This window comes from Hylobates moloch, unplaced genomic scaffold, assembly GCF_009828535.3.
Source record: "Hylobates moloch isolate HMO894 unplaced genomic scaffold, HMol_V3 SCAFFOLD_5, whole genome shotgun sequence".
Lineage (NCBI taxonomy): Eukaryota > Metazoa > Chordata > Mammalia > Primates > Hylobatidae > Hylobates > Hylobates moloch.
This window is the reverse complement of record NW_026652280.1, coordinates 108,662,859-108,685,089: the sequence shown is the minus strand read 5'-3', so window position 1 is coordinate 108,685,089 and position 22,231 is coordinate 108,662,859. Positions and strand designations below refer to the sequence as shown.

At 37.9% G+C, this 22,231-nt stretch overlaps 1 protein-coding gene across 2 annotated transcripts in view; it reads right to left on the bottom strand.

Annotated features, from left to right (window-relative positions):
* The window catches only part of WARS2 (tryptophanyl tRNA synthetase 2, mitochondrial), a 117,951-nt gene that overhangs the window by 30,505 nt on the left and 65,215 nt on the right, over positions 1-22,231 (bottom strand). For both annotated transcript variants that reach the window (XM_032154859.2, XM_058439402.1), the window contains exon 2: positions 21,939-22,196. In XM_032154859.2, the coding sequence (XP_032010750.1) occupies positions 21,939-22,196 (258 nt within the window). The remainder of the gene's footprint in view (positions 1-21,938; positions 22,197-22,231) is intronic.

Sequence of the window (22,231 nt, the reverse complement as noted above, 5' to 3'; positions counted from 1 at the left end):
AAGAGAAAAAGAAGACAAGCAAGAGATAGTAGCAATGGCAGTGGCGATAGAGACTACGTGTTGCCTGCAAAGTCTAACATGTTTACTATCTAACCTTTCACAGAAAGTTTGATAATCTCTGCTCTTACAAAAAATAAAAATGAATAACTGGAAACAATAATAATCTACCACTAGTACATCCCCCAAATTAGCTACCATGACAAAAAAATAAGAGAATTGACCTGTAGAGAACTTGATGGCAGACAGCTGATTTTTTTCAAACCTGTCTTTTCAGTAAGATTGTATTTAAAATTTCTATGTGGATATATTTGATACCCCCAGGAACTTAGGTCCAACAAAATAATAAAGGTTTTTTGAACTACATCAAAATTTAAAACTTCTCTCCATCAAGAGACCCAATCAACAGACTAAAAAGGCAATCTATAAAATAGGAGAAAAATATTTGCAAATCATATGTCTGACAAGCAGTTAACATCCAGATTATACAAAGAACTCTTAAGGCCAGGCACGGTGGCTCACCCCACTAATGCCAGCACTTGGGAGGCCAAGGCAGGAGGATTGTTTCAGCCCAGGAATTCAAGACTAGCCTAGGCGACACAAGAAGGCCCCATCTCTATCATCCCCCAACCAATTTTTTTTTAAATTAGCTAGGCATAGAGGCATGTACCTGTAGTCCCAGCTACTCAGGAGGCTGAGGCAGAAGGATGGCTTGAGCCCAGGTGGTCAAGGCTGCAGTAAGCTATGATACCACTGCACTCCAGCCTGAGCAACAGAGAGATACCTCATATCAAATAATAATCATAATTAAATAATATTTAACAATATTAAATAAATCATAATTTAATTATAAATTGTTAAATGAAACAATAATTATTATTATTAAATAAAACATTTTAAATAAAGGACTCCTACAAATCAACAGCAAAAACAAAACTAAACATCAACTCGATTGAAAAATGGGTAAAGTATTTGAATAGACATTTCTCCAAAGAACATATACAAATGGCCAAAAACATATGAAACAGATGCCCAATCTTACTAATAATTAGGGAAATGCAAATCAAAACCATAATGTGATATCACCTCATATCCACTAGGATGGCTGCTACATATATATGTGTGTGTGTGTGTGTGTCTGTGTATATAGCTATATATATAGCTCCCAGAAAATAGTAAGTGTGGTGAGGATATGGAGTAACTAGAACTCTTGTATACTGTTGATAGGAATATAAAATGGTGCAGCTGCTATGGAAAATAGCATAGCGATCCCTCAGAAAATTAAAAATAGAATTACCATATGATTCAGCAGTTCCATTTCTCATATACATACGTAAGAATTAAAAGCAGGGTCTCAAAGAATATTTGTACACTCATGCCCAAAACGGCATCATTCACAATAGCTGAAAGATGGAGGCAGCCCAAATGTCCATTAGAAGATGACTAGATAAATGAAATGTGGTACAAACATATGATGTAACATTATTCAGCCTTAAAAATTAAGAAAATTCTGACACATGCTACAATATGAATGAACTTGGAGGACATTATACTAAATGAAATAAACCAGCCACAAAAAGACCAATATTGTATGATTTATCTGTATGAGGTATACATTTGAGTAGTCAAACTCAGAAACAAAAGGTAAAGTGGGAGTTGCCAGGAACTGTGGGGGAGAGGGAAACGAGTTACTGTTTAATGGGTATAGAATTTTCAGTTTTGCAAGATGAAAAAGTTCCGGAGATTGGTTGTTGAACAATGTGAATATACATTACAGAACTGTATACTTATAAATGGTTAAGATGATAAATTTAATGTTTTACAAATTTCAAAAATTTTTAAAACGCTATATAAAAATATAGATGAAACATATTTCTCAAGTTGGAAAAAATGGTAAATTTTATGTTATGTGAGTTTTGTTTCAATAAATTGTTTTTAAAAGTCAGATGAAAGGGCTGGTTTGAGGCAAAAAGGAAAGGTCTGGTTTCAGATATGCTGAACTTGAGACTTTGAAGATATTCACAAAGATATCTAGAAGATAGCTGGAAACACAAGTCTAGAATTAGAGAGAAACGAAATGGCTAGAAAAAAATCTGAGAAGTGGCCGGGCATGGTGGCTCATGCCTGTAATCCCAGCACTTTGGGAGGCTGAGGAAGGTGGATTATCTGAGGTCAGGAGTTCAAGACCAGCTTGGCCAACATGGCAAAACCCTGTCTCTACTAAAAATACAAAACAGCTAGCCAGGCATGGTGGTACAAAAAGATTAGCTGCACATGATGGTGCGCACCTATAGTCCCAGCTACCTGGGAGGCTGAGGCACAAGAGTCACTTGAACCCAGGAGGCGGAGGTCGTAGTGAGTCGAGATCATGCCACTGCACTCCAGCCTCGGCAATAGAGGGATAGTCTGTCCTACAAAGAAAAAACAAACAAACAAACAAACAAAAACAGAGAAGAAGTGCAAGAAAGGCAAGAAAGAAAGAAAAGAAAGAGAGAGAGAGGAAAGAAAGAAAGAAAGAAAGAAAGAAAGAGAAGGAGGAGGAGAAGAGGGAGGGAGGAAGGAAGGAAAGAAGGAAGGAAGGAAAGAAAGAATATCTGAAAGGAGAAAAAGAAAATCTGAAAGGAAATAGCCAAAAGTTATGGATTGGAGGAGAATTTTGGGGGATTAAAGAAAAGCAGTTGATAAAGGAAACAAATAAATTATCAGTATAGGGAACATGATACATCAACAAATCAAATTATTAGTTTACGGAATAAAACGCTGAGCAGACTGTTTCTTGGTTGCATTGTGAATACATGATTCAAAGATCAGATGAAAATTTCATACAATAACTTTTTTTTTTTTTTTGAGACGGGTCTCTCTCTGTTTCTCTGCTGCCCAGGCTGGAGTGCAGTGGTGTGACCTTGGCTCACTGCAGCCTCGACCTTCCAGGCTCAAGGGATTCTCCTGCCTCAGCCCCAGCAAGTAGCTGGGATTACAGGCAAGTGCCACCATGCCTGGCTAATTTTTTTTTTCTTTTTTTGTAATTTTAGTACAGACGGGGTTTTGCCATGTAGCCCAGGCTGGTCTCAAACTCCTCAGCTCAAGCGATCTGCCTGCCATGGCCTCCCAAAGTGCTGGGATTACAGGCATGAGCCACCGCGCCTGGCCCATACCAATTTTTTAGCTGCACTAAACTACCTGCAGTGTTCCCTACACCACACAATTCCATGGGCTTTCCTTCTTTATTTTGGTTCATATAACAACATCCTACGAGCCTATTCATTTAAACATTATATATTTTTATAGTATATATTTAGTCCATATATATTCTATATATTTGTAGACAGACTATAGACTAAATATATAATATATATATAGACTAAATATATATACTTATATATAGTAAATCAAGCCTAGTGAGGCATACTTTATAAACAATAAGATGCACTCATTTTAGCTGTTCAGTTCAACGAATTCTGACAAATCTATACACCAATCAAGATACAGAAAATTTTGATTCCCCCAGAAGAAGTTCTCTCATGTCCCCCTGTACCCCTTGCTCTTGGAAACCACGGATCAGTTTTGTTACTGTGGATTGGTTTGGCTTATTCTATATCATTTAAATGAAATTATATAATATAAACTCTTATGCTTGGCTTTAATACTCAGCATGTTTTGTACAACTCTTTTTGTAGATTATTGGTAAAGTCTTTTGGGTAAATACCTAGGAGTAGAATTGCTGGGTCATGTGGTAAGTATACGTTTAACTTTGACAAACCGTTCTCTAAGGTAGATTTATCATTTTATAGTGTTACTAGCAATGTAAAAGAATCCGAGTTTCTCAACATACTTACCAAAGCCTAGTATTAACAGTATTTTTAAGTTTGGTCATCCAAGTGGGTGAACTGGTATCTTACTATGGTTTTTTTTCTGACGACTATGATGTTGAACTTTTCATGTGCTTATTAGCCATTTGTTATTATTATTATTATTTTTGAGATGGAGTCTTGCACTGTCGCCCAGGCTGGAGTCAGTGGCATGATCTTGGCTGACTGAAACCTCTGCCTCCTGGGTTCAAGTGATTCTCCTGCCTCAGCCTCCCGAGTAGCTGGGACTATAAGTGCGCACCACCAAGCCAGGCTAAATTTTGTGTTTTTAGTAGAGACAGGGTTTCATCATATTGGCCAGGCTGGTCTTGAACTCCTGACCTCGTGATCTGCCTGCCTGGGGCTCCCAAAGTGCTGGGATTACAGGCATGAGCCACCGCGCCTGGCCCCATTTGTTATCTTTGTTTGTGAAATGTCTACTCAAATAAAGTGGCCATTTAAAATATTAGCATGGCCAGGCACAGTGGCTCATGCCTGTAATCCCAGCTGTTTGGGAGGCTGAGGCAGGAGGATCACTTGAGGTCAGGAGTTCAAGACCAGCCTGGCCAACGTGGTGAAACCCCGTCTCTACTAACAATATAAACATTAGCCAGGCATGGTTGCAGGCACCTGTAATCCCAGCTACTCTAGAGGCTGAGGCAGGAGGATTGTTTGAACCCGGGAGGTGGAGTTTTCAGTGAGCCGAGATCCCGCCACTGCACTCTAGCCTGGATGCAGAGCAAGACTCCATCTCAGAAAACAAAAAAGAAAAAAAATTAGGTTGTCTCCTTATTATTGAGATAAGAGGTTTTATACAGCTGGATAAAAGCCTTGCCAGATATATGTACTGTGAATATTTGCTCCCACTTTATGGGTTACCTTTTCATTTTCTTAATGGTGTTTTTGAAGAACAGAGGCTTTACCTTTTGATGAAATCAAATGTATCAATAGTTTCTCTTATATTAAGTGATTTTGTGTACTATTAAGAAATCTTGGCCTATCCTAAAGGCCTGGAAAATTTTCCCCATATTTTCTTTCAGAAGTTTCATAGCTTTAGATTTTGCATTTAAGTCTATGGTGGTTTTAAGTTGATCTTTTTTGTGAATGGTATGAGGTGAGAGTCAAGGTTCATGTTCTCTCTCACATGGACATCTAGTTGGAGACCTAACACCCTTTGCTGAAAACACTATCTTTTCCCCACTGAACTGCTTTGAACCTTCATTGAAAATATTTGACCATATATATGTGGATCTACTTCATGATTCCCTATTTCTTTTCAGTGACCTGTAAGTCTATGTCCATACCACACTCTCAATTATTATAGCTGTATAATAAGCTTCGAAAGGCAGTATAAGTCCTCTAGTTGTGTTTTCTTTTTCAAAGTTGTTTTGAGTATTCTAAGTACTTTGCATGGCCTTATACATTTCAGATTCAGTGTGTGTTTATATAAAAATGTATGTTGAAATTTTCATTGCGATTGTGAGAAGTCTATAGATCAATATTAAAAAAAGTAGAGATCATGTCCTTTGCAAGAACATGGATGGAGCTGGAGGCCATTATCCTTAGCAAACTAACACAGGAACAGAAAACCAAATGCTGCATGTTCTTACTTATAAGTGGGGACTAAATGATAAAAACACATGGACACATTGAGGAGAACCACACACAGTGGGGCCTTTCAAAGGGTGGAGGGTGGGAAGAGGAAGAGGATCAGGAAAAATAACTAATGGATACTAGACTAAATACCTGGGTGATGAAATAATCTGTACACCAAACCCCCAAGACAAAAGTTTACCTATGTAACAAACCTGCACTTGTACTCCTGAACTTAAAATAAAAGTTTAAAAGATAACATATTAACAATATTGAGTTTTCCAATCCAATCTAAAAACAAGGCTTTCACTTCTAATAATGGCTACTTAGCTTGGTATCAGTCTTCTTGGGCTGCCATAACAAAGTACCATAGACTGGACTGTTGAAATAACAGGAATTAATTTTCTCACAGTTCTGATGGCTGGAAGTCTGAGATGAAGGGGCCTGCATGGTTGTGTTCTAGTGAGTGCTCCCTTCCTCTCTTCCTGGCTTACTGATGGCTGCCTTCATGCTATAATCCCACATGGCAGGCAGAAAGAGAGAGAAATAGACAGATCTTTCCCTCTTCTTATAAGGCCACAGGACTGTCAGATTAGAGCTCCATCCTTACGACATCATTTAACCTTAATTACTTCCTAAAGACCCTATCTCTAGATACAGTCACATTGGGGGTTAAGGGAGCAACATATGAATTTTGAGGGATACAACTCAGTTGATAGCAAGCTCCTATTGGATAAATTCTAACACATATAGCAAGTTTCAACTCTGAGCAAAATATAAAAATCAACGGCCTGAAGGCATTGGAGAACAATCGTAAGCAGGCAGAAACTAGGGGTGTGGTTTACTCTTTTACAAAAAGGATAACACTGAATAAGTGTCCTGTTTTGTGACTTTCTGTCTGAGGGCAGTACTCAGTTGGAGACATAAACAGCATCTAAATATGATAGAAACCTGCATTCTTACTGGCTTGAAGAATGAGAGGACAAAGTTTGGGTGACCATAATGCCTGCCTGGAAAATAAGCAGAGAAATTTCTAAATAGTCAGAGTGGTATAGCCTTATATTCTGTGTATTAACTGTACCCAAATATCTGGCCAACCCCTGAATTCCATGTGCATGGAGCCACCTCCAAGCTGTCCAACAATGGCTAAAACAACTGGCAAAATATTTCAATTATTGCTTACTACTGGAAAAACAATTTGGGGTTTGAGCCTGCTAAAAAAACAACAGTTTTTATTTAAAGATATTCTTCAGAGGAATACAACATAATTTAGACTCTCTTCAATTTGTCATTTAAAATATTCAAGATACTAGCCAAAATTATTAGACATATTAAAAAATAGGTAAATATAAACCATTCTTAAGAAAAAAGGCAGTCAATGGAGACCAAACCCGAGATGTTCCATATGTTGTATTTAATTAGCAAAAATTTTGAAGCGATTATTACAACTATGCTTAAAGATACAAAAGAAAATATTCCTGAGATGAATAAGCAGATAGAAAATCTCAGCAGATAAATTTTTTAAACCAATAAAAAAGAGCAAATAAAGATACTAGAATAAAAACATACAATATCTGAAATAATGTCATTATAAAGTCTTAAATACAGATGGGGAGGGCAGAAGAGCCACTGAATGAAAAGATAGATCAGTAGAAATTAACCCACTTAAGGAAGATACAGGTAGAAGATTGAAAAAATAAAGGAACATAGTCTCATGAAACTACATATTTAGGATCAGGAAGTTGGATGCTACCTTCTCCCTTAGGGAGAAACTAACTCCTCATAGTTATTTTTACAGCATTAAAGTGTTCATAGGTTATTGCTCTGTCTGTAAGTACAGAAATGGTAGTAGAGAATCAAAAGGGCAGCAACATGACTAATCTAATGGATTCTATTAGTTAATGGAATCTAGTAGCCAACTGAGTGAGCAGGTTAACAAAACATTTTCACCTGCTCCATGAGACTCTGACTCTGGATCAACAACCTATGTCTGTATTTACCAGATAAAACAGTATGTGTTCACAACACTGCTAGGCAACATTGCTTATGATAAAAATAATCTCCAGCTGGTAAAGCACATCTAGGCTTAGAGAACTATAAATACCTGAGAGAAAGTCATAGTTTAGGCTTTCCTGAGTATAGTGACTCTTGTAACTGGTACATCTCTTTCAGTGACCCCAAGGTCTATACATGAAATGTAAGAATAGATACTGGCTCTTGTGGAAAACTGAGGCCTCTTTGGTAAGGGAGACTGTACCACCCACTGACGTAGATCTCATCTCCTTGCATTTGAGCTGGAGAAAAAATAGTTCCTACACCTATGAGTATACCTGGAGAGAAAATACCTCCTAGAGCTGGCTGCATACTGCTACAGGGACTGCTCTAGTAAGGACTCTTGTTTAGAGAAGCTACCTTGCCGGCAAGCTAAGGTTCTTGTTCTGTGCCTTTTTAAGTAGACTAGTACCAAACATAACCTGTGGTAGTCTCATGATTCTGAATATTTACTTGAACCTACAAAGATAGCATGGTGGCCACTGGAGATAAGCAATTAAAACAGTGGTTTCCAAAATGAGATTTGTGATTCTCAGAGGCTGTGCAAGACTATCTGCTGAAGCACAGCAAATAAAAAAAAAAAAAGACTTTTACTTATATTCATTTTTTAGTCCCATAAAAGTTGTATGATTGATATGGTTTGGCTGTGTCCCCACATAATCTCAACTTGAATTGTATCTCGCAGAATTCCCACGTGTTGTGGGAGGGACCCAAAGGGAGGTAATTGAATCATGGGGACAGGTGTTCCCATGCTATTCTCATGATCCTGAATAAATCTCACTAGATCTGATGGGTTTATCACGGGTTTCCACTTTTGCTTCTTCCTCATTTTTCTCTTGCCACCTCCATGTAAGAAGTGACTTCTGCCTCCTGCCATGACTCTGAGGCCTCCCCAGCATGTGGAACTGTAAGTCCAATTAAACCTCTTTTCTTCCCAGTCTTGGGTATGTCTTTATCAGCATCATGAAAACAGACTAATACAGTAAATTGGTACCAGTAGAGTGGGGCATTGCTGAAAAGATACCTGAAATTGTGGAACTGACTTTGGAACTGGGTAACAGGCAGAGATTGGAACAGTTTGGAGGGCTCAGAAGAAGACAGGAAGATGAGGGAGAGTTTGAAACTTCCTAGAGACTTGTTGAATGGCTTTGCCCAAAATGCTGATAGTGATATGGACAATAATGTCCAGACTGAGGTGGTCTCAGATAGAGATGAGGAACTTGTTGGGACCTGGAGCAAAGGTGATTTGTTATGTTTTAGCCAAGAGACTGGCAGCATTTTGCCCCTGCCTTAGAGATTTGTGGAACTTTGAACTTGAGAAAGATGATTTAGGGTATCTGGCAGAAGAAATTTCTAAGCAGCAAAGCATTCAAGAGGTGACTTAGGTACTGTTAAAGGCATTCAGTTTTATAAGGGAAGCAGAGCATAAAAGTTTGGAAAATTTGCAGCCTGACTATGCGATAGAAAAGAGAAACCAATTTTCTAGGGAGAAATTCAAGCCCGCTGCAGAAATTTTCATAAGTAGCAAGGAGCCTAACGTTAATCCTCAAGACAGTGGGAAAAATGTCTCCAGGCCATGTCAGAGACCTTCACAGCAGCCCCTCCCATCACAGGTCCAGAGACCCAGGAGGAAAAAGTGGTTTTGTGGGCCAGGCTCAGGGTACTGGTGCTGTGCGCAACCTAGGGAGTTGGCACCCTGTGTCCCAGCCACTCCAGCTGGGCTGAAAGGGGCCAAGACAGAGCGTGGGCAGTGGCTTTAGAGGGTGGAAGTCCCAAGCCTTGGCAGCTTCCATGTGGTGTTGAGCCTGTAGGTGCACAGAAGTCAAGAACTGAGGTTTGGGAACCTCCGCCTAGATTTCAGAAAACGTATGGAAATGCCTTAGATGCCCAGGCAAAAGTTTGCTGCAGGGGCGAGGCCCTTATGGAGAACCTCTGCTAGGGTAGTGTGGAAAGGAAATGTGGGGTCAGGGCCCCCACACAGAGTACCTACTGGGGCACTACCTAGTGGAGCTGTGAGAAGAGGGCCACCATCCTCCAGATCCCAAAATGGTAGATCCACTGACAGCTTGCACCGTGAGCCTGGAAAAGCCACAGACACTCAATGCCAGCCTATGAAAGCAGCTAAGAGGGAGGCTGTACCCTGCAAAGCCACAGGAATGGAGCTGCTCAAGACCATGGGAACCCACCTCTTGCATCAGCGTGACCTGAGTGTGAGACCTGGAGTCAAAGGAGATCATTTTGGAGCTTTAAGATTTGACTGCCCCACTGGATTTCGGACTTGTATGAGCCATTTTGACCAATTTCTCCCATTTGGAATGGCTGTACTTACCCAGTACCTGTACCTCCATTGTATCTAGGAAGTAACTAGTTTGCTTTTGATTTTACAGGCTCATAGGCAGAAGGGACTTGCCTTGTCTCAGATGAGACTTTGGACTGTGGATTTTGGGTTAATGCTGAAATGAGTTAAGACTTTGGGGGACTGTTGGGATGGCATGATTGGTTTTGAAATGTGAGGACATGAGATTTGGAGGGGCCAGGGGCAGAATGATATGGTTTGGCTGTGTCCCCACATAATCTCAACTTCAATTATATCCCCAGAATTCCCACATGTTGTGGGAGGGACCCAGGGGGAGGTAATTGAATCATGGGGGCCGGTCTTTTCCATGCTGTTGATAGTAAATAAGTCTCACCAGATCTGACAGGTTTATCAGGGGTTTCCACTTTTGCTTCTTCCTCATTTTTCTCTTGCCGCTGGTGTGTAAGAAGTGCCTTTAACCTCCCGCCATGATTCTGAGGCTTCCCCATGTAAAACTCTAAGTCCAGTTAAAATTCTTTTTCTTCCCAGTCTCGGGTATATCTTTATCAGCAGCATGGAAACAGTCTAATACAATGATGTACAGTATATATCTATCTTAAGGGAAAGTCTCAAAATTTTTTACTGATAGTCATAAACAATAAAAAATTTGAAATTCACTGAATCAGAAAATAGAAAGTATTTTCAAGCACAAGTAGAACGTTTGTAAATTTGCTAAATTCAAGCTTTAAAAATACAAAAGATCTGAAAGCATTGAGACTATATTCTTTGATTAATATGTAATGAAATTAGAAATCAATTTTTTAAAAAAGTTAAGTTAAAAAAAGAGCCCTGTACTTGGAAATCTAAACACATACTTCTAAATAAATGATAGATCAAATAAGAAATAGTAGTGAAAATTAGAAATTATTCAGAACTGATTTATAGTGAAAATACTATAACATATCACAACTTTGTCAATGCTGATAAAACAGAACTTGGAAATTTATACTGCACTCTTAAATGTTTATATTAGAAAGAAGAATGGCTGAAAATTAATGAGGTCCACTCAAGAAGTTAGTAAAAGCACAACCACATAATTTCAAAGAAAATAAAATGGAGGAGGGAATGAAACTAATGAAATAAAAACAAAGGAGGCGGGCAGATCACTTGAGGTCAGGAGTTTGAGACTAGCCTGGCCAACATGGCGAAACCCTGTCTCTACTTAATAAGAATACAAAAATTAGCTGGCATGGTGGTGGGTGCCGGTAATCCCAGCTACTTGGGAGGCTGAGGTATGAGAATAGCTTGAACCCAGAAGGCAGAGGTTGCAGTGAGCCGAGATCATGCCACTGCACTCCAGCCTGGGTGACAGTAAGGCTCTGTCTCAAAAAAAAAAGGAAATAAATAAAAAACAAAGATACAATAAGAGCCTCACAAAATCAAAAGTATATCCTCTAAATGATTAATAGAGTAGTCTCTAACAAAATTCATCAAGAGGAAACAAAGGAACCAAGGCATTTCAAGGAAAACAACCCACAGAAGGTATTGGTTATAAACATTTCAGCTTTCTAGCATAAATTAGAATTTTAGAAAACATATATCCATCATTATGCATTAGATAGCTTCCAATATGTCCAGACATTCCTGATGAGAGCTGTGGTATTAACCAATGTGATTTTTAAAAATATTGTAAATAAAATGTGACAGAATTTGTAAGATCTACATAACTCAAGTCTTAAATGTGAAAAGCAAAACTTACCATATTCAAGAGATAATATAAAAGAACAGCTTTATCACACTAGGCCAGTATAGAATAACTTAAAAATATACTCCAGAAGCATACAACCATAAAGGAAAACACTGAATTGGCTATATTAAAAAACAAACAAACAAACAAAAAACTCTGTACAACAACAGACAGCATTTAAAAATTAAAAGACAAGCTACAAGGCTGGGTGCGGTGGCTCACGCCTGTAATCCCAGCACTTTGGGAGGCCAAGGTGGGCAGATCACAAGGTCAGGAGATCGAGAGCCATCCTGGCTAACACAGTGACACCCCATCTTTACTAAAAATACAAAAAATTAGCCGGGTGTAGTGGTGGGTGCCTGTAGTCCCAGCTACTCGGGAGGCCAAGGCAGGAGAATGGTGTGAACCTGGGAGGCAGAGCTTGCAGTGAGCCAAGATCACGCCACTGCATTCCAGTCTGGGCGACAGAGAGACTCCGTCTCAAAAAAAAAAAAAAAAAAAAAAAAGACAAGCTACAAACTGAAAAATGATAATGTATAACAAAGGATTGGTACTCAGAATACGTAAAGAACCTCTACAAATCAATAGGAAAATACAAACAATTAAAAAATAGTCAAAAGATACGAGCAAAGAATTCACAAAAGAAAACAAAGGAGTTAAAACATAAGAAATAAATGCCTAACCTTACCAGTAGTCAGGGAAATTCAAACAACAATAAGATGGCACATTTCGTGCATTACAGTGCCAAAAGTAATATGTCTAATAACACCAAATGTTGCCAAGGAGAGTTCCTGTTGGTGGTAATATAAGTTAGAATACCATTTTGGAGAACAAGCTGGCAACATCCACTGAGGCTGATGATGTATATATCATACATCCTCCTGAATGTACTCTTAGGCATATATTAATACAACTAAAGAAAGTTTTTCACATGTGCACAAAAAGCAGATAAAACTATGCCCTCTGTAGTATTGTTTGTAGTAATAAAAAGCTGGAAAAAAATCCAAATATCCTTTGCCAGGAAAATGGATAAACTGTGAAGGAGGCAGACAACAGAATACTGTACAGCAGTCAAACTAAATAAATCCCAAGCATGTAACATTGTACACAAAAAATCGATGCAAGAGGATATGGGCAGCATAATGCCATTCACACAGTTTTAAAACATGCAAAACAAATGATATGGATTGTTAATGGCTATATTATATGCAATACAAATACAAACACATTTGTAGGAATGAGGAGTGTCAAATCAATATAATAGTGGTTACCTCTGGGAAGGCACAGAGGAAAATGGCGTTACAACTAAGCAGAAAAGTTTCTATTATACTTGTAATGTTTAATGTGTAAAAAACAAAAACCACATGAAGCAAGTATGCCAAAAGGTAAGCAATTCAAAAGGCAGCCATTCATTTTCATCCTTTTATGAATGTTTGAAATATTTCTTAAAAAGTCCTCAAAAAACCTTAGACAAACTCTTCTGAAAATACTTTCTTATTGAAGATAAAAAGAGGCATTGTCATTAACTTTATCTCCATCTTCTAATCCCACTCTACCCTTATATAAATCCTTCTCAATATCGAGGAGCCTAGGGTGGGAGCATTGTATATAGTGGAGGAAGGTGATAGAAAGTTAACATTTGCTAGACAAAATATATTATCTTATTTAAATTGCTATTATAGACATTAAAAATGGGATTCAGAGAGCTTGAGCCACTTGCCCATAGTCTCACAACCAAAAAGAAGTGACAGTAAGATTCAAGCTGAGTATGTCTGGCTTCAAAGCCTGTATTTTTTTTTTTTCACTATTGTTTTGACAGCAAGAAAAGAACTCTTCTTGAAGGTATAATTAACCTATCACCTGTTCCTATGTCCAGGATAGAAGTAACACAAGTACTGCAACTTGTTCATCATGTCACACAGGAGTATAGATCCAGGCAAGGAAGTGGTATTATTGGAAACTGTGGAGAAGGAAATACATGCAGAGTTTGATTATATAATAGTTTTCCAAACTTATTATTTATGCCATGGGCCATTTAGATTCTTATTTACCCCTAGGAACTTTGGAGGTGATGCCAATTTCACAAATGTATTCTCCAAGTCCACTAATCTACGCAGACGTTTGCTCCCTTTCCATTGTTAGCTGAAAGAGCACCTATTGTTGGTAGCGAACAATTTTGAGAGTTTAACAAATATAAATACACTCAAATATTTTCCTAAATTACCAGAATAAATGGAAGCACTAGACTCTCTGTCCAGTTTAAGGCCTTAGTTTTATACCTCTAAGACAAGGGACAATTGGTGAGGTATAACTTTTATTTATGTATAGTAAGCCAAGATTTATGTAGTCAGTTACTTCGGCTATCATTCAGAAACCAATTCCTCCATTGTCTCTCTTCCTTTATCATTATTGATTTTTGTTTCCTGGGAAACAACATAACTCTAATTACAGAATGAGCCCACATTCCAGAGATGCAAATCCCCCTCTCCTCCCTCAACTTTTCCTTGGTCTCTTTGGACCCTCGTAACACAGTATCTGGTGGCCCCAACTGTCCTTTTCTCCTTGCCTTGGCAGGAATCCAGTGCCTAGAGCTATGTCCTCCACTTTTTATCTTCCATCTGCAGAGTAACAGTGAAAGATGTAGAGGCCTGTACCCCAGGCAGCTGTAGGACTCAGATTGGATCTGCACTCAGGCCTGCTGGCTTGCTAGAAATAAAAGACCATTGACTCTGGCGTGGGGATGGAAACCTCTGCCAAACACACACATAGGCATGACTCCCTTCCCACGATGTGTTTCTCTCTCACTCTCTCTCTCTCTCTCACACACACACACCTTTGAGAGGAGAGGGTCTATAAAATTCCCCGCATATGGTGAACATATTTTAGGGGAAGCACATGACTAGAGGCCAGTGGGAGAGAAAGAAAAAGAAAATAATGAGAAAAATCTTCAGTAAGTCTGAATTGTTCCAGTCAGACTGCTGAGAAAGAATTCAAAGGATTGGAGATGAAAATTACTGGTAAAAGTCAACATTGTAACATAGCTAAATCCTTTCCCCATTTCAACCCATTATTAGAACTTTTTCTGACGTTCAACAATAGCACACAGAAAAATAGCCTTTATAATTTAGCTGTAATTTGCTTAACACAATGAATACAGCTGAAAAAAGCACATTACAAAATAATATTTTTCTCTAACTCATAATTTCAAAAATTCTTAATTTTGCTTGTAAATAACTGTGTGATGGGGAGGTGGGTATAACTAATGTTAACTGGAATTGGCTCCCAAAACATTAAATAAAATTGTTTTCTAAATTCTTATCCTTTCTGTTACATATTTAATGATCGATTAAATGCTTAAGTACACTATAAACCTACCAGTATAAAGGAAATAGCAAATGTAGATAAATAATCTCTAATTTATCTGTTTTGTAAGTTAAGGACTGATTTATCAAATCTTCTCAAAATTAAACCAGAAGAAATTATTTTGGCTTCAGCTTTAAAGAGTCATTGGTAGAAGTTAATCAGATCATCCAATCACAAAATAAACTGATAATAAAAGGTCTGCATAACTTAGTGGTGTAGCAGAAGAAACACTGGCCTAGTGTACTCTGGGGCTTCATTTTTTAAGGGATTTCTAGCTAAGCTGAGTTTAGATTTTTACCTGAGGGCAGAAGAGAAACACTGATGTGTTTTTAGTAGAAAGGTGACTGTGGCTGCCTTGTGGGGAATGAACTGCCAAACTGTGAGGCTAGGGCAGGAGTGAAAGGGTAATTTAATTGTTCAGGTGAGAAATAATGAGGGCCTTGAGGTCAGCTCCAACTCCCCACTTTCCCTCTACAAGCATCTCCAGAAGCAGAGACGTGAGGGCTGGAGAAGGGTGCGTAGGCAGGGGGGCAGAACGAGGTTCCCACCTCATGAGTACATCTTCCATAAGTGGTGCTTTAGGGGAAAACTGTAAAAGCCCTGGCTTTGCCACCTACGAACTGGGTGACCTTAGGCAGCTAATGAAAAAGTTCTATATGCTGAGTATTTACTAAGTACCAGGTACTGCTCAAAGATCATTTTAAGCACATTTTCAATTTACTTAATCTCTTCATACCTTAATTTATTCATTAGTGAAAGATAACAGTAATATCTAATTCCTGTGGCTGTTTTGATGATTAAGAGAGAAGTCATATACATGAAATAGTTTGGTAAACCTAACACATTGTGTTTTTCTTTTTTGAGATAAGGTGTCGCTCTGTCGCCCATGCTGGAGTGCAGTGGCGTGATCTCTGCTCACTTCTACTTCTGCCTCCTGGGTTCACCTGATTCTCCTGCCTCAGCCTCCCTTCCGAGTAGCTGACACCACAGGCATGTGACACCACGCCTGGCTAATTTTTGTAATTTTTGTAGAGAGAGGGTTTTGCCTTGTTACCCAGGCTGATCTGGAGCTCCTGAGCTCAAGGGATCTACCTGCCTCAGCCTCCCAAAGTGCTGATATTACAGGTGTGAGCCACCCTGTCCAGCCAGCCTTACACATTTAAAAATAGTATTCTGACCAGGCACAGTGGCTCACACCTGTACTCCCAGCACTTTGGGAGGACTGCTTAAGCCCAGGAGTTTGGGGCTACAGTGAGCTATCACTCCACCACTGTACTCCAACCTGGGTGACAGAGTGAGACCCTGTCATAAATAAATAAATAAATAAATAAATAAATAAATAAATAAATAAATAAAAATACTTTCCTAATAAGCATTTTTTTATAAATCTGAAAATGATACGATTATTTTCTTTTCAGCCCCCCCCTTTATTGGAGACTACACAGATTGATCACCTCACATTTGTTAAAATGACTGTTACTAAAAAGATAAGCCAGGTGTGGTGGCTCATGGCTGTAATCCCAGCGCTTTGGGAGGCTAAGGTGGACAGATCACTTGAGGTCAGGAGTTCGAGACCAGCCTGGCCAACATGGTGAAACCCTGTCTCTACTAAAAATACAAAAATTAGCCAAGCTTGGTGGCAGGTGCCTGTAATCCCAACTACTTGGGAGGCTGAGGCAGGAGAATTGTTTGAACCCGGGAGGCAGAGGTTGCAGTGAGCCGAGATCGTGGCACTGCACCCCAGCCTGAGTGACAAAGTGAGATTCCATCTAAAAAACAAAAACAAAAACAAAAACAAAAACAAAACAAAACAAAACAAACAAAAAACCAAGATAACATGTGTTGGCAAAGATGTGGAGAAAAGGGAACCCATGCACACTGTTGGTGAGAAAGTAAGTTAGTACAGCCATTATGGAAAATAGTATGGTGGTTCCTCAAAAAAATTAAAAACAGAACTATCATATAAGCCAGCAATCCCTCTAATGGGTATATATACAAAGGAAAGAAAATCAGTATGTCAAAGACACATCTGTACTTTCATGTTTATTGCAGCACTATTCATAATAGTCAAAATATGGAATCAACTTAAGTGTCTATCAACAGATGAACAGATAAAGAAAATACACTATATACACACAATGGAATACTATTCAGCCTTGAAAAAGGAAATCCTGTCAGTTATGACAACATGGATGAACCCAGAGGACATTTTGTTAAGTGAAATAAGCCAGGCACAGAAAGACAAATACAGCATAAGCTCACTTACATGTGAAATCTAAAAAATCGAGCTCATAGAAGCACAGTAGAATGGGGCAAGAGGAAATGGGAAGATGTTGGTCAAAGGACACAAAATTTCAGTTAGACAAGAGAAATAAGTTCAAGAGATCTATGGTACAATATGGTGACCATAGTTAATAATAATGTATTGTATACCTGAACATCACTTAAAGATAGGTAAGTATGTGAGGTAATACATATGTTATATAGCTTGATTTAGCCATTTTACAATGTATACATATTTCAAAGCATCATGTTGTACACCACAAATATATGCAATTTTTGTCAATTTAAAATAAAGAAAAAAGAAAAAATTCTTTCTAGCGTTGCCTATTAAAAAGAAGAAAATGAAAAAGAAAAAAAGACAGTTATTGATTATTGATTTTTGTATTACAAAACATAAGTCATCGCCATGATGATCCTTCACCTACTAGAACACTGTAAATAATGGGGTCATGTGGCTAAGATAATAACTGTTTCCAGAAGACTAGTTTATTCATTTATACTTCTACTTGAAAATGGTTCTAAGAAGCAAAAGCCAATACATGCCTTCATGGCTGTAAGATAAGGCATCAGGAGGACCTTTCCATCATCATCCGTGAACAAACTGAAGCATTATGGCCATTCTAAAGGAGCTGATGTCTAATGTTCATTTCCAGGCAATCCACCGGCAGTAGGTAAGCACAGCTTCTACTCAAATTAATGAAAATGGTGATGAGCAACTATGTGGGACAGTAGTTTATAGTCACTAACCATCAGTTAACACAGATTAGTGTAAAGAGAAAGCAACTAAAAAACTAAGGTTTATTTTTAAGTTTAAAAGAATTAACTTTATAGTAAACAAAAGAAAACTTGATCAATACATCAAAGGTGTGAAAAAAAGTAGAAGCATAAAAATCAAAGTTTTAATTCTTTTTAAGCGCAGGACTAACTTTATAGGAAATAAATTAAAATTTGATGAACAAATCAAAAGGCATTAAAAAAAGACTTAAGATCCATAATCAAATGAAATATGTGAATCTTGGTAGATCTTCACTCAAACAAGCCTACTATAAAAGTCATTTTTGGGAGAGTCAGAGTAATTTGGGTATTAGATGATAATATGGAATTATCATTGTTAGGTGTCATTACAGTATTATGGTTATGTAAGAAAATTTCCTGAATTTATAGTGGCATGCTAAAATATTTAGGAATTGGAATGCCATGATTTGTGGTATCTGCTTTGAAATACTTCAACAAAGAAAATAACATCAACCAGGCACAGTGGCTCATTCCTACAATCCCAACACTTTGGAAGGCCGAGTTGGGAGAATCACTTGAGCCCAGGAGTTTGATACCAGCCTGGGCAACGTTGTGAGACCCCGTCTCTCCAAAAAAAAAAAAAAAAAAAAAAGCCAGGTGTGGTAGAATACACCTGTAGTCCCAGCTATTACTCAGGACGCTAAGGTAGGAGGATCCTGAGCCCAGGAGTTCGAAGCTGCAGTGAGCTATGATCACACTACTGCACTCCAGCCTGGGCAACAGAGCAAGACCCTATCTCTATTTCAAAAAAGAAAAAAAAAAGAAAAGAAAGTAACATCAGTGAGACAAATAACGAAATGTTAACAAGTGATGGGGTACAGTATACTATTCTCTCTATTGTTATAAATTTTTAAAAATATTTTAAAATAAAATTACATTTTTTAAAAAGGGGGAAAGAAAGCCTTATAAAATATCCCATCCATCCATCCATCCATCCATCCATCCATCCATCCATCCATCCATCCACAGAGTTGTAATAAGGTTGGTTACCTGAGTCAAAGAACGAAATGGCTAAGACCAAGTTTATCTTAGGTTATAAAGACACCTGAGGAAATTTTTCATATTGTCTTTGTCAGACAAATTGTATAATGTAGGCAAGATGAGTACTTCCCTTACATTTTGCTGGCAAACTATCAAAATTCTCCACAATGGAGCTGAAGTGAGGGATGGCCGGAGGTGAATTGTAAAACAGCTTTACAACTGCATTAAGGCTATGAGGAGAAGACGGGCACACACCAGTCAAGTCTGTCCCTTCCACTCTCTGACCTAGACCCAATGAGCTCATTAGGTTCCATTTTAAGAGAAGGTGAATTTTGTCCCTCCTTAATGGGGAAGTCTTTACAAAGTCTCTCATATTGTGGGTTACTTTTTCAATTGCTATTTTGAATAACAAAGTTCCTCATGGAAGAATATATCTCAATTATTGCAAATTTTAGATACTTATGAAGGTCATTGCTAAAAATCCTTTATAAAGTAGAAAAAAATTATAATATGGTAATCATTCCTGAGAGATTGAGCTCAAAGTGCAAGTATAGGATGTAGTTGTAAATAAGCCTTTAATATTAAAGATCACTTTAAAAAGCAATCTGGCAAGTGGTTACTTTGTGGAGATTATACATTCATCTACAAGAAGTATGGAAATAGGTATTTGTGGCTGGGAATACAATTTTTAGAAATAGTATCAGCTAAGGATCAAAAGCCAGCTTGTATTAAAAACAGCTTAGATGAAGTGAAGATGATGTGCTTTGCAAAATGCATTAGGTGACTCAAAAAGTGGCTCTAACGATGAACAGCTCTCCAACGTTGGCAATGGATGTGAAGCTCGAGGCACGTTCTTTTCAGAAAGAAGGTGAGAGTGCTTTTGAGATAGGATGACCAAGAAGGTGAGAGACCTGGGGACACCTAGTTTGTAGAAGGCAAGACCTATACAGTAAGGACCTACAGGGTAAGATACAAATGGTACATAATAAATGTCTTTCCAAGTATTCGAAGAGCAGTTGTATGGAAGCAGAGTTGATTTATTGTGTTTTTTACAGAGCAGAAATTAAATGAATGAATGGAAATTATATGGAGGTAGATATTTGGTCAGTAAAAGCAAGTATTTTATAGTAACTGGATCTGTCCAACACTGAATTTGAAAAATCATGTGTAAGCAAAGGCTTCCTGACCAACTATAAGGAATGAAGTTGAGGTAAATTGCCTTTATGGTCCTTTTAATGATCAGATTCTATTATTTTATCAAATTATCTCCAAGCTGGCAACAAAGTTGATAACTGCATTTATTTTTTAAACATACAGTTGGCCCTCTGAATTTGTGTGTTCTGCATCCATGGACTCAACCAAACAGCAGATTGAAAATATTAGGAAAAAACAACTAATAAAAAATAACACTGCCACTATATATACACTGTGGAATACTACACAGTCATAACAAGGAATGAAATCATGTCTTTTGCAGCAGCATGGAGGCCAACATGAAATACAGGCCATTACCCTAAGTGAAATCATTCAGAAACAGAAAATCAAATACTGTATGTTCTCACTTATAAGTGGGAACTAAAGAATAGGTACACATGGACATACAGAGAGAAATAACAGACACTAGAGACTCCAAAAGCCGGGAAGAGGATGTTGGTTGAAAAATCACCTATTGAGTACAATGTTCACTATTCGGGTGACAGGTACACTAAAAGCTCAGACTTCACCACTACACAACATATCCATGTGACAAAACTGCACATACACCTTCCTAATCTCCAAAAATTTAAAAAATTAGTATATATATATATGAAATCAGTGTGTATTTAGGCATCAAAAAATAACAATACCACAATAGAAAAATAATACAAATTAAAAAACAATACAGTATAACAACTATTTGCATAGCATTTATATTATATTAGGTTATTATAGGTAATGTAGAGATGGTTTAAAGTATACGAGAGAATATGTGTAGGTTATATGCAAATATGATTCCATTTTATATAAGGAACTTGAGCATCTGCAGATTTTGGTAGCTTTGGTGGTCCTGGAACCAACACTCTTTGGATGCCAAGGGATCATTATACTCTTTTCGTTTATCACATATTTTTTAACTGTCTGCTCTGTAAGAATCATTACATTAAGTGTTATGTATAAAAAAATATATAAAAATAATGATAGAAATATACAATCAAGGAAGGTTACATATATTCATGCATGTTAACATGTACCATAGCATGTATAACATACCATTCCTTGGCTGGGCTTTGTCCTAAGGTTAAAGCAGATACATAATGAAGGCATGATCTAGTTAGAATTTTCGTATTTTTCTAGGGTGTATCTTGATTGCCTTGTCTCTAGGCCAGACTATCGGCCTGTCCAAGAATAAATTGATTCATCCACAGTGAAGATATGAGTCAAATATTTTGGCTTTTCTATGAAGCTTTTCTTGGCTTAGACACAAGACACTGGGACTTTGTCTTCCAATTTCCCAACTTGGGCTATCAAATCTTCTCAAAAACTGTTATACAAAGAATGAACAATGGGAATTATCCAACAGACCTTCCAAATACAACATCTAATAAAGCAACATTGGAATTACATAAAACTATTGGTCACTAACTTCTATCCTTGATCACAAGAAGATTAGTCAATAACACAAAGTAATCAGTTTGAAAGCAACCCAGCATAGCAAAACAATTCCAGGGCTAGAAGTACTAATGAAACACAACTCTTGGTATATGAAGCATCATAAACTTACCAAATACAGTGGAGGAAAAGCTGAAAAATACTCTTGCAATATAATGATGCTTAATGATATAAATACAAGTAAAACATTAAGCTGAAAAAAAATCACATTTGAAAAAGGCACCTTCAAACGCTTTTTAAACATCACAAGCAGGGGCTGTATGAACCATTCAACATTTTTTCCTCAAATAATCTACAAATAAGAGTTTTCTCAGTTCTAATCTGAGAAGCTGACCTGAGATTGTTGGAAAAGGATGCTTTTTTCTGGGTTTATGCCGCAGGCAAGAAGAACAGCAGTCATGTCCAGGATGCTCTGCCGAAGGACAGCTGGGTCTTGGGGGACAGTAATGGAGTGGAGGTCAACAATGCTGTATAATACAGAGTCATATTCATCCTGTAACCTCACCCAGCTCTCAATGGCTCCCAGGTAATTGCCCAGGTGGAGGATTCCTGTAGGTTGAATGCCGGAAAATACTCGCTTCTTGCTGTCTTTCTGGAACGAAGGAAAACAAGCATATTTGCTTTTGA